The 12,941-nt window shown below is 46.3% G+C and overlaps 1 protein-coding gene across 9 annotated transcripts in view; it reads left to right on the top strand.

Moving 5' to 3' along the window:
* Window positions 1-12,941, top strand: part of TUBD1 (tubulin delta 1) — a 36,622-nt gene that overhangs the window by 943 nt on the left and 22,738 nt on the right. For 5 of the 9 annotated variants that reach the window (XM_033183731.1, XM_033183726.1, XM_033183727.1 and 2 more), the window contains 3 exons: window positions 1,277-1,487; window positions 5,737-5,884; window positions 11,959-12,175. In XM_033183731.1, coding sequence (XP_033039622.1) covers window positions 1,277-1,487; window positions 5,737-5,884; window positions 11,959-12,175 — 576 coding nt within the window. Of the gene's footprint in view, window positions 1-1,276; window positions 1,488-5,736; window positions 5,885-6,962; window positions 7,092-11,958; window positions 12,176-12,941 lie in introns of those variants that run through there. The other 4 variants (XM_033183733.1, XM_033183732.1, XM_033183734.1 and 1 more) reach the window with 4 other exon arrangements.

The raw sequence follows: 12,941 nt of genomic DNA, 5'->3' as shown, positions 1-12,941 counted from the left end.
TTTATTTTTATTTTTTAATTTTAATTTTTTTTTTTTTGAGACAGGAAGATGTCACTCTGTCACCCAGGCTGGAGTGCAGTGGCAACATGTTGGCTCACTGCAGCCTTGACCTCCCAGGCTCAGGTGATCCTCCCACCTCAGCCTCCTGAGTAGCTTGGACTGCAGCCGCACACCACCGCGCCCAGCTAATGTTTGTATTTTTTGTACAAACAGGGTTTTGCCATGTTGACCAGGTCTAGAACAGCCAGGCTAACGTGATCCTCCCAACTCAGCCTACCAAAATGCTAGCATTACAGGTGTGAGCCACGACACCCAGCCTCTTTTTTTCTTTTATCACACCTCAACTGAGGACAATGTTGTGTTTTAAATGTATGTTTAGGAAAAAATTGAGTATAAATCAGATTTTGGAAACTATTGAGCTGTGTATGAATGGATTCATGTACAGTAAATCACAAATTCCAAAACCATATAGAGAGTAAGATAACTTCCTTGAATGACTGGCTCCTTAGACAATGCAGCTGTTCTATCTCTAACATTATATATGTGTGTGGCATTTTAAAATGACTTTTTGGGCCGGGTGCGGTGGCTCACACCTGTAATCCCAGCACTTTGGGAGGCCAAGGTGGGCAGATCACGAGGTCAAGAGTTCAAGACCAACCTGGCCAACATGGTGAAACCCCGTCTCTACTAAGAATACAAAAATTAGCCAGGCGGCCGGGCGCGGTGGCTCAAGCCTGTAATCCCAGCACTTTGGGAGGCCGAGACGGGCGGATCACAAGGTCAGGAGATCCAGACCATCCTGGCTAACATGGTGAAACCCCGTCTCTACTAAAAATACAAAAAAATTAGCCGGGCGAGGTGGCGGGCGCCTGTAGTCCCAGCTACTTGGGAGACTGAGGCAGGAGAATGGCGTGAACCCGGGAGGCGGAGCTTGCAGTGAGCTGAGATCCGGCCACTGCACTCCAGCCCGGGCGACAGAGCGAGACTCCGTCTCAAAAAAAAAAAAAAAAAAAATTAGCCAGGCATGGGGGCACGTGCCTGTAATCCCAGCTACTCAGGAGGCTGAGGCAGGAGAATCGCTTGAACCTGGGAGGCGGAGGTTGCAGTGAACCGAGAGTGTGCCACTGCACTCTAGCCTGGGCGACAAAGCAAGACTCCGTCTCGGGGGGAAAAAAAAAAAAGACTTTTTATTGATATATAATTAACACATATGGCATTTTATTTGTTCTTATTAGTAATGTAGTAGTTCTCAAAGCCTATTTTTTTTCGATTACAGGTTGTTTTTAGAGGTAATACACCTAGTTTGTGGCTCAGCATGTCAATTGTAACAGTGCAACTTGGTCAGTGTGGCAATCAGATTGGTTTTGAAGTTTTTGATGCTTTGCTTAGAGACTCACAGAGTTCTCACGGACTCTGCTGTAAGAGAGAAAATGAGGCATATCAAGCATCTTGCAAAGAGAGATTCTTCAGTGAGGAGGAGAATGGAGGTAGGTGTGGCCCACAGTCCTCTCCTTTACTCCGATAGAACCAACCCCTTCAAAGCCAGGCCTTCCACATGGTTTTCAAACCCCATTCCTTCCCATCTCACTAGGGAATGACTTTGTTTTTGTTTTTCATTTCTATGTTAATAATCTTTGCTTTTCCAGTGGCATTTTCCCTTCCACATGCTCAGATCTCACCAATTTAAAACCAACGAAACAAAACTCATCTCTTGACTATAACTTTCGTCTCCCTTGTTATCTCTTTGCCTTTCATCTAAGATTCTCAAAAGAGGACCCTGCTTAATCACCTATGATCCTGCTTCTGCCTCATAGCACCATTGAAGCTGCTCTAAAAAAGGTTTCCAGTGACCTCCGAATCACCAGATTCAACTACTGTTTTTCTTTTCTTTTTTTCTTTTTCTTGTAGAGACAGGTTCTTGCTACACTATGTTACCCAGGTTGGAGTACAGGTGCATGCCACCATGCCTAGCTCTTTCTTTTCTCTCTCTCTCTTTTTTTTTTTTTTGAGAGAGTCTCGCTCTGTCACCCAGGCTGGAGTGCAGTGGCGTGATCTTGGTTCACTGTAACCTCCGTCTCCTGTGTTCAAGCAATTCTCCTGCCACAGCCTCCCAAGTAGCTGGAATTACAGGTGCCTACGACCATGTCTGGCTAATTTTTGTATTTTTAGTAGAGACAGGGTTTTGCCACGTTGGCCAGGCTGGTCTCGAACGCCTGATCTCAAGTGATCCACCTGCCTTGGCCTCCCAAAGTGCTCAGATTACAGGCTCTCTTTCTTTTTTCTTTCTTTCTTTCTTTTTTTTTTTTTTTTTAAGACAGAGTCTAGCTCTGTCACCCAGACTGGAGTACAGTGGTATGATCTCGACTCACTGCAACCTCTGACTACCAGGTTGAAGCAATTCTCCTGCCTCAGCCTCCTGAGTAGCTGGGACTACAGGCATGCGCCACCACACCCAACTAATTTTTTTGTATTTTTAGTAGAGACAGTGTTTTATCATGTTGGTCAGGCTGGTCTCAAACTCCTGACCTCAAATGATCTGCCCACCTTGGCCTCCCAAAGTGCTGGGATTACAGGCATGAGCCACCGTGCCCAGCCTCTTTTTGTTTTCTTAATTCACTTTACTTCTCTACCGCGTTTGATAAAAGTAACATATAAAAACTCTTTCCAACCGGGCACAGTGGCTCACACCTATAATCCCAGCACTTTGGGAGGTCGAGGCAGGCAGATCACTTGAGGTCAGGAGTTAGAGACCAGCCTGGCCAACAGGGTAAAATCCTATTTCAACGAAAAACACAAAAATTAGCCAGGTGTGGTGGCACGTACCTGTAATCCCAGCTATTCGGGAGGCTGAGGCAGGAGAATCACTTGAACCCGGGAGGGGGGTTGCAGTGAGCCGAGATCTCACCACTGTACTCCAGCCTGGGAAATAGAGTGAGACACCGTCTCAAAAAAAAAAAAAAAAAAAGGCCAGGTGCAGTGGTTCACCCCTGTAATCCCAGCCCTTTGGGAGGCCGAGGCAGGTGAATCACCTGAGGTCAGGAGTTCGAGACCAGCTTGGCCAATATGGTGAAACCCCATTTCTACTAAAAATACAAAAAGTAGCCTAGCATAGTGGTGCGTGCCTGTAATCCCAGCTACTTGGGAGGCTGAAGCAGGAGAATCGCTTGAACCCGGGAGGTGGAGATTGCGCCATTGCACTCCAGCTTAGGCGACGAGTGAAACTTGGTCTCAAAAAAAAAAAAACCTCTCTCCTTGAACCTCCTTCTCCTAGTCACCCCACTTTTCTTCTCCAGTTGTTGCATCTCCCCTGTCCTCACTTGCATAGTTCTCTCTGGGCAGTTTCAGTCCCTCTCATAGTTTGCTACATTTATTACACCTGTGAGTTTCAGACCTCTAGCCCAGCCTCTCTTACAAGCTCTAGACAGATTAGTGAATATCTCCACCCACATCTCTTGTATGAACCTCAAACTCAACATTTCTATACCCAAGGCATTCATTATCATTCCTTATGCTCTTGCTGCATACATACCATCAAACAAGATCTACTTATTTGACCTTCTATATACTCCTTGAAACTGTTCTTCCCTTGCCACCTTCATTGACATTGCTCTAGTCTGGCTTTTGTTCTTTCTTACCTGGACTGTCTCAAGACACTCCTTTTAGGATTCCTTGCCTGGAGTCTACTGTCTATCACATCCATCCTCTATATTGCTGTGTTTAAAAAGACATCTAACAGCTGGGCACAGTGGCTCACTGTAATTCCAGTGTTTTGGGAGGCCGAGGTAGGAGGATCGCTTGAGGCCAGGAATTCAAGACCAGCCTGGGCAATAGAGCAAGATTCTGTCTCTACAAAACAAAATATAAAAATTAGTTAGGTGTAATGGCACACACCTGAAGTCCCAGCTACTTGGAAGGCCAAAGTGGGAGAATTGCTTGAGCTCAAGAGTTTGAGGCTGCAGTGAATTATGATCAACAGACATCTAACTACTCCTCGCCTGCTTGAAAAATTTTGGTGGTTGGCCGGGCACAGTGGCTCACGCCTGTAATCCCAGCACTTTGGGAGGCCGAGGCGGGCGGATCACAAGGTCAGGAGATCGAGACCATCCTGGCTAACATGGTGAAACCCCGTCTCTACTAAAAAAGACAAAAAAATTAGCTGGGTGTGGTGGCGGGTGCCTGTAGTCCCAGCTACTCAGGAGGCTGGGGCAGGAGAATGGCGTGAACCCAGGAGGCGGAGCTTGCAGTGAGCCGAGTTCACGCCACTGCACTCCAGCCTGGATAACAGAGCAAGACTCTGTCTCAAAAAAAAAAAAAAGTTGTGGTGGTTTATCATGGCCTAAAAGATAAAGTTTAAGCTTTTCTAGCATTGCCTATAAAGATTTCCAAGATTGAGCCCTACCTGCTTTTCATCCGCATCTATCACTTCTACCCTATCCTTCTCCATCCTCTGCTACAACAGTTCTGAGCTGGATGTTGTACCCATGGAATTTTGTACCTCCAAATATGATGCTCCTTTGGTGTGGATTTGTTTGGTCATATCATGTTGCAGTGTGATTAAGTGTTGATGTGTTTATCTTTCCCACAAGTCTTTTTTTTTTTTTTTTTCAGACGGAGTCTCACTCTTGCCCAAGCTCGAGTACAGAGGCGTGATCTCAGCTCACTACAACCTCTGTCTCCTAGGTTCAAGCAATTCTCATGCCTCAGCCTCCTGAGTAGCTGGGATTAGAGGCACATGCCACCAAGTCTGGCTAATTTTGTTTTTTGTTTGTTTGTTTGTTTTGAGATGGTGTTTTGCTTTAATTGCTCAGGCTGGAGTGCAGTGGGACAATCTTGGCTCACTGCAACCTGCGCCTCCCAGGATCAAGCAATTCTCCTGCCTCAGCCTCCCAAGTAGCTGGGATTACAGGAGCCTGCCACCACGTCCAGCTAATTTTTTGTATTTTTAGTAGAGACAGGGTTTCACCATGTTGGCCAGTCTGGTCTTGAACTCCTGACCTCAGGTGATCCACCCGCCTCAGCCTCCCAAAGTGCTGGGATTACAGGCATGTGCCACCGCACCCGGCCAATTTTGTATTTTTAGTAGAGTCAGGGTTTCACTGTGATGGCCAGACTGGTCTCTAATTCCTGGCCTCAAATGATCCACCTGCCTCAGCCTCCCAAAATGCTGGGATTACAGGCATGAGGCACCACGCCCAGCCTCCCACCTGCCCTTTCTAAGGCTAGTTTGATGTCTTCATCTCCATATTCCCAGCACAGCCCGTGGCACATCATAAGCATTCAGCATATGTTTGTAGTCTTGACCCAGGTACTCTTATTTTTTTCTTTTCTTTTTTTTTTTTTTTTGAGACAGAGTCTCACTCTTTTGCCCATGCTGGAGTTCAGTGGTGCAACCTTGGCTCAGTGCAACCTCCACCTCCCAGTTTCAAGCGATTCTCCTGCCTCAGGTAGCTGGGATTACACCTACGTGCTACCACGTCCGGCTAATCTGATCCAGGTATTCTTTTAGGCCTGCACTGATTCAGCCTGCTTAGCAAATGCTGGGCTTGGTGAACATCTGCATATGCCTGCTGCTGCCCACTGGGATTTCTAAGCAGTATGGCAGATCTTTCTATCTCCAACCCCTGGAATTTTTTTTTTTTTTTTTTTGTATTTGGACACTTATGCTCTGAGTTACCTAAATAAGATGTAAGAAATATTTTTTCTTTTGATGTTTTTGTTTTTGTTTTCCCCCTCTAGTTCCAATTGCCCGGGCTGTTCTTGTTGACATGGAACCCAAAGTTATCAATCAAACACTGTCAAAGGCTGCCCAGTCTGGCCGATGGAAATATAGTCAACATGCATGCTTCTGTCAAAAACAAGGTTCTGGAAACAACTGGGCATATGGGTAAGAATAATTTCTTGTGATTTTCAATTTACTGACAGCTACACAGTTGGTTAATAGATAGCGAAGTTAGAACTGTACAGTTGATATACCAAGCACATAATCTTGAAATTGCTGTTTTAGATTTAGAATTTGATTTTACAGGCCGGGCGCGGTGGCTCAAGCCTGTAATCCCAGCACTTTGGGAGGCCAAGACGGGCGGATCACAAGGTCAGGAGATCAAGACCATCCTGGCTAACATGGTGAAACCCCGTCTCTGCTAAAAAATACAAAAAACTAGCCGGGCGAGGTGGCGGGCGCCTGTAGTCCCAGCTACTCGGGAGGCTGAGGCAGGAGAATAGCGGGAACCCGGGAGGCGGAGCTTGCAGTGAGCTGAGATCCAGCCACTGCACTCCAGCCCGGGCGACAGAGCAAGACCCTGTCTCAAAAAAAAAAAGAATTTGATTTTACCCAGAAGAAACTCTCATTCCATGCCTATGTCTGTGCTTAAGGTACAGGTAATGTTGAACTCAAGGATCTCTTTCAGCAGGGTTTTCCATCTTCCTCACTGTCATGCTGCAAACTAACTTACCAAGATATAACAACTTACCAGATATAATATCCATATCTTGCAGATATCTCAATGATAGAAAATACTACAAGACAGTAGTTCCCAAACTTTGCTGCATATTAGAATTTCCTGAGGTTCTTTGGAAAAGTCCTGATGCCTACGGCTCACTTCGAGAGATTCTGATTTTTTTTTTTTTTTAACCACAGCACTGAGTTTTATTAGGGATTCCATTCAGGTTAAATTTCTAGGAATGAGGGAGTCCTAGTTAGAGGACCAAAAGCCCACAAAGCCTCCTCAGATCTCATAGTGAACCACCAAGTCAGGTTCTTTAGAGGGGTCACTGCCTCGTTCCAGGTACAGATTATTACAAGGATACTGCTTTGGTCCCACAGGCTGGTAGACAGGGTACATGTCCCCCACCCAGAAGATGAATGTCATGAAAGCCATGAAGCCGAACAGCTACATACACATGACATTCCAAGAAACAGGTGTGGGGGACGTATCCACACGATTCCTGGTATACATGTCTAGGTGCCAGTGCGTTGGTTCACCCCAGTTCAACCTCAGGTCCAGCTGGTCCCAGCTATACCATGGATTCCTCTCATGCTGTGAGCGGTCAGGGAGCTTTGGGTAGTCGCCATACCGCATGCCATCGTCTGGGTAAGGCTCGTAGTCTCCCACACACATATTATACTTCTTGGGGGCAGCGGCCCGTCCTTCTGGGGTCCTAGGATAGGACGCTGGGAGCATGTCATTGGTCATGCGGGAGGCTGTCCGTGCGCCCAGTGGCACCACGTTCTGGGATGCCCTTTGTGGCCACTGGATTCCCAGGCACCCGGCCCTGGCCACCGCCATCTTCACCTTCACGTTTCCCTTCTGCTGAGATTCTGATTTAACTAGTTTGGGGTAAAGGCCTGATGTTGGATTTTTGGTGGTTTTTTTTTTTTTTTTTGAGACGGAGTCTTGCTCAGTTGCCCAGGCTGAAGTGTGGTGGCGCGATCTTGGCTCACTGCAAGCTCTGCCTCCCGGGTTCACGCCGTTCTCCTGCCTCAGCCTCCCGAGTAGCTGGGACTACAGGCATGCACCACTATGCCCAGCTAATTTTTGTATTTTTTTAGTAGAGGCGAGGATTCACCATGTTACCCAGGCTGGTCTGGAACTCCTGGCCTCCGGTGATCCACCTGCCCCGGCCTCCCAGAGTGCTGAGATGACAGGTGTGCACCACTGGCCCGGCGTGCTGTTGGGATTTTTTTAAAGGTCCCTAGGTGACTTTAGTGTGCAGCAAGTTTTTTTGTTTGTTTGTTTAAGCCTTTTATTTTTCAAAATTTTGGTCTATTTCCTATTACCGTACTCATGATTGATAATGCTGGTGTTAGAGTACAGCTAGTTCTGTCTCCTTGTTTCCATTAGCTTCTTATTTATTTATTTATTTATTTATTTTTATTATACTTCAAGTTCTAGGGTACATGTGCATAACGTGCAGGTTTGTTACATATGTATACTTGTGCCATGTTGGTGTGCTGCACCCATCATCTCGTCAGCACCCATCAATTCATCATTTATATCATGTATAATTCCCCAATGCAATCCCTCCCCCCTCCGCCCTCCCCATGATAGGCCCCAGTGTGTGATGTTCCCCTTCCCGAGTCCAAGTGATCTCATTGTTCAGTTCCCACCTATGAGTGAGAACATGCGGTGTTTGGTTTTCTGTTCTTGTGATAGTTTGCTTTTTTTTTTTTTTTTTTTTTTTTTTTTTAAGGCAAGAGTCTCACTCCATCGCCCAGGTTGGAGTGCAGTGGTGCGATCTCAGCTCACTGCAACCTCTGCCTCACGGGTTCAAGTGGTTCTTCTGCCTCAGCCTCCCGAATAGCTGGTACTACAGGCACACGCCACCACACCCGGCTAATTTTTGTATTTTTAGTAGATACTGTATTTCACTATCTTGGCCAGGCTCCTGTCAAACTCCTAACCTCAAGTGATCCACCCGCTTCCACCTCCCAAAGTGCTAGGATTACAGGCATGAGCCACTGTGCCCAGCTGTGTGCAGCACAATTTGAGAACCACTGCTTCAGGACTGTTGTTAGGAATATTAAATATCATACTGTATCATACACTTGTAGAACTACCTGGTATTATTGAAAGCCCCAGGTAAAGGAATGGCCACTATTTACGCCCATAATCCCAGCAATTTGGGAGGCCAAGGCAGGAGGATCACTTGAGCCCAGGAGTTCAAGTCTAGCCTAGGCAACAGAGGGAGGCCCTGTCACTACGAAAACATTTTAAAAAGACATTAGCCAGGTGAGGCTAGGCACGGTGATGCACGCCTGTAATCCCAACACTTTGGGAGGCCAAGGTGGTGGATCACTTGAGGTCAGGAGTTTGAGACCAGCCTGGCCAACATGATGAAACCCTATCTCTACTAAAGATACAAAAATTAGGCCTGTCGCAATGGCTCACACCTGTCATCCCAGCACTTTGCGAGGCCAAGGTGGGCAGATCATCTGAGGAAAGGAGTTTGAGACCAGCCTGGCAACACGGTAAAACCCTGTCTCTACTGAAAAATAGAAAAAATTAGCTGGGGCCGGGCGCGGTGGCTCACGCCTGTAATCCCAGCACTTTGGGAGGCCGAGACGGGCGGATCACGAGGTCAGGAGATCGAGACCATCCTGGCTAACATGGTGAAACCCCGTCTCTACTAAAAAATACAAAAAAAAAACTAGGCCGGGCGCGGTGGCTCAAGCCTGTAATCCCAGCACTTTGGGAGGCCGAGACGGGCGGATCACGAGGTCAGGAGATCGAGACCATCCTGGCTAACACGGTGAAACCCCGTCTCTACTAAAAAATACAAAAAAAGCTAGCCGGGCGAGGTGGCGGGCGTCTGTAGTCCCAGCTACTCGGGAGGCTGAGGCAGGAGAATGGCGTAAACCTGGGAGGCGGAGCTTGCAGTGAGCTGAGATCCGGCCACTGCACTCCAGCCCGGGCGACAGAGCGAGACTCCGTCTCAAAAAAAAAAAAAAACTAGCCGGGCGAGGTGTCGGGCGTCTGTAGTCCCAGCTACTCCGGAGGCTGAGGCAGGAGAATGGCGTAAAATCTGGGAGGTGGAGCTTGCAGTGCGCCGAGATCCGGCCACTGCACTGCAGCCCGGGCAACAGAGCAAGACTCCATCTCAAAAAAAAAAAAAAAAGAAAAAGAAAAGAAAAAATTAGCTGGGCGTGGTGGCGGACACCATCCCATCTACTCAGGAGGCTGATGCAGGAGAATCGCTTGAACCCAGGAGGCAGAGGTTGTGGTGAGCCCAGGTCATGCCATTGTACTCCAGCCTGGGCAACAAGAACAAAACTCCATCTCAAAAAATAAAAAATAATGTTTTAAATTAAAAAATTAGATGGGTGTGGTGGCCTGCGCCTATGGTCTTAGCTTCTTGGGAGGCTAAGGCAGAAGAATCACTTGAACCGGGGAGACAGAGGTTGCAGTGAGCCGAGATCACGCTACGGCACTCCAGCTTGGGCAACAGAGTGAGAATCTGCCTCAAAAAAAAAAAAGAAATTAGCCAGGCAGCTGGGTATGGTGGCTCTTGCCTGTGATCCCAGTAGTTTGGGAGGCCGAGGCGGGCAGATCACTTGAGGTCAGAAGTTTGAGACCAGCCTGGCCAACATGGTGAAACCGTCTCTACTAAAAATATAAAAATTAGCTGGGCGTGCTGGACTGCGTCTGTGGTCCCAGCTAATTGGGAAGCTGAGGCAGGAGAATCACTTGAACCCAAGTGGCAGAGGTTTCAGTGAGCAGAGATCATGCCACAGCCCTCCAGCCTGGCCAACAGGGCAAGACTGCATCTCAATAAAAAAAATTAGCCAGGGATGGTTGCATGCGCTTGTAGTTCTAGTTACTTAGGAGGCTGAGATGGGAGAATTTTTTGAGCCTGAGAAGTCAAGGCAAGGCTGCAGTGAGCTGTGATTGTGTCACTGCACTTCACATTTCACTCCAGGCTGGGTGATGGAAAAAGACCCTAACTCAAAAAGGAGAAAAGAGGTGGGGTGAGGGGTGCCAGGCGCCATGGCTGATACCTGTAATCCCAACATTTTGGGAGGCTGAGGCAGGCAGATCACTTCAGGTCAGGAGTTTGAAACCAGCCTGGCCAACATGGTGAAATCCTTTCTGTACTAAAAATACAAAAATTAGCCGGGTGTGGTGGCGCTCGCCTGTAATCCCAGCTACTCAGGAGACTGAGGTGGGAGAATCACTTGAACCTGGGAGGCAGAGGTTGCAGTGAGCCGAAATGGTGCCACTGCACCCAGCCTGGGCGACAGAGTGAGACTCCATCTCAAAAGACACAAAAACAAAAACAAAATAAAAAAGGATAAAGGGAATATCCTTAGCCTACAAAAGAGAACTTTTGGAGGAAGATTAAAAGAAGTTGCTCACTGGGCACAGTGGCTCATGCCTGTAATTCCAGCAATTTGGGAGACTGAGGCAGGAGAATTGCTTGAGGCCAGGAGTTCACAACCAGGCTGAGCAGCATAGTAAGACCCTGTTTTAAAAAAAAAAAGTTGCTAATGGGTACAAAAATACAGTTAGATAGAAGCAATATACTCTAGTATTCAATAATACAGTAAGGAAATTATAGTTAATAATTAATTGTATATCTCAAAATAGTGAAAGTAGCCAGGCGCAGTGGCTCACACCTGTAATCTTAGCACTTTGGGAGGTCAAGGCAGGCTGATCACCTGAGTTCAGGAGTTTGAGACCAGCCTGGCCAACATGGTGAAACCCCGTCTCTACTAAAAATACAAAAATTATTATTTTTCTTTTGGTGTGGTTCGGGCACCTGTAATCCCAGCTATTCGGGAGGCTGAGACAGAAGAATCTCTCGAACCCAGGAGTGGGAGTGAGCCAAGATCACGCCATTGTACTGCAGCCCCAGTGACGAGTGAAACTCTGTCTCAGAAAAAAAACAATAGCTAAAGGAGAAGAATTGTAATGTTCCCAACACATAGAAAAGATAAATGTTTGAGGTGATAGATATCCCATTTACCCTGATTTGATCATTACACATGTGTACACATACCCAAATATCACATGTACCCCCAAAATAAGTACAACTATGAAAACCCCAAATATTAAAGTATCTGATTAAAACCTCAAAAATAAAGAGAACTTTCTATACTCTGTAAATTCCCTCTGCTAGCAGTCCTGTTCACCTGCTAACCCATTTATGCCAGAGGTTGCAATTTTTTAACTTTTTGCATGAGTGAAAAATCAGACCTTAGCAATGACCTTGAGCAATAGGTTATAAATAACTCCCACATGCTTAGCGTTCCAATAATGGAACACTAGGCATAAGTGGGTTAAATATATTCAACTTATGTATTTAAAATTTTGTCAATCAGGATACCTGTACCTTTCATAATAGTTCCTTCACTTCTATAGTTTTGAAAAAAACCTGTCTATCCTGTATCTTTCTCTCTGCATTACATATCTGTGGTTAAATTGAAAAGTGTTTGTGTTTGTTTCTTTTGCCATTGCATAGTTACTCTGTTCATGGACCCAGGCATGAAGAATCTATAATGAACCTAATCCGGAAGGAAGTGGAGAAATGTGACTCTTTCAGTGGTTTTTTCATCATAATGAGTATGGCTGGGGGCACAGGATCAGGAATAGGAGCTTTTGTTACACAGAATTTACAAGATCAGTACTCAAACTCATTGAAAATGAATCAGATTATTTGGCCTTATGGAACTGGTGAGGTATGAACATGTTAATTGAAAAGTTTATGTTTTATGTTCTTTGCAATAGAAATAAATGTGGGTAAAAGATTGCTCTCACCCTTTCATTGGAAATGTTAAGTTACGGCTTCCAGAATGGTTATATAATATGGTACTTTCATGAGTACCATATTATATATGGTGTATATATATATCTTCGCTTAAACTTTTCCAAACAGATGGGGTATCCTTGTTTTTAAAAATTTCAGAGAGGCCAGGCGTAGTGGCTCACGCCTGTAATCCCAGCACTTTGGGAGGCCAAGGCGGGCAGATCAGGAAGTCAAGAGATTGAGACCATCCTGGCCAACATGGTGAAACCCTGTCTGTACTAAAAATACAAAAATTAGCTGGGCATGGTGGCACATGCCTGTAGTCCCAGCTACTTCGGAGGTTGAGACAGGAGATTCGCTTGAACCTGGGAGGCAGAGGCTGTAGTGAGCCGAGATCGTGCTACTGCACTCCAGCCTAACAACAGAGCGAGATTCCATCTCAAAAAAAAAATTTTTTTTAGAGAATGGCTGGACGCAGTGGTTCACGCCTGTAATCCCAGCACTTTGGGAGACCAAGTGGGTGGATCTCCTGAGGTCAGGAGTTCGAAATCACTCTGACCAACATGGAGAAACACCATCTCTACTAGAAGTACAATAATTAGCTGGCTGTGGTGGCACACACCTGTAGTCCCAGGTACTCGGAGGCTGAGGCAGGAGAATCTCTTGAACCCGGGAGGCAGAGGTTCCAGTGAGCCGAG

The sequence above is a fragment of the Trachypithecus francoisi genome, unplaced genomic scaffold (assembly GCF_009764315.1).
Source record: "Trachypithecus francoisi isolate TF-2019V2 unplaced genomic scaffold, Tfra_2.0 Lachesis_group20, whole genome shotgun sequence".
NCBI classification, from domain to species: Eukaryota; Metazoa; Chordata; class Mammalia; order Primates; family Cercopithecidae; genus Trachypithecus; species Trachypithecus francoisi.
The sequence above is the reverse complement of the archived record's forward strand: the minus strand, read 5'-3'. Positions and strand labels throughout refer to the sequence as shown.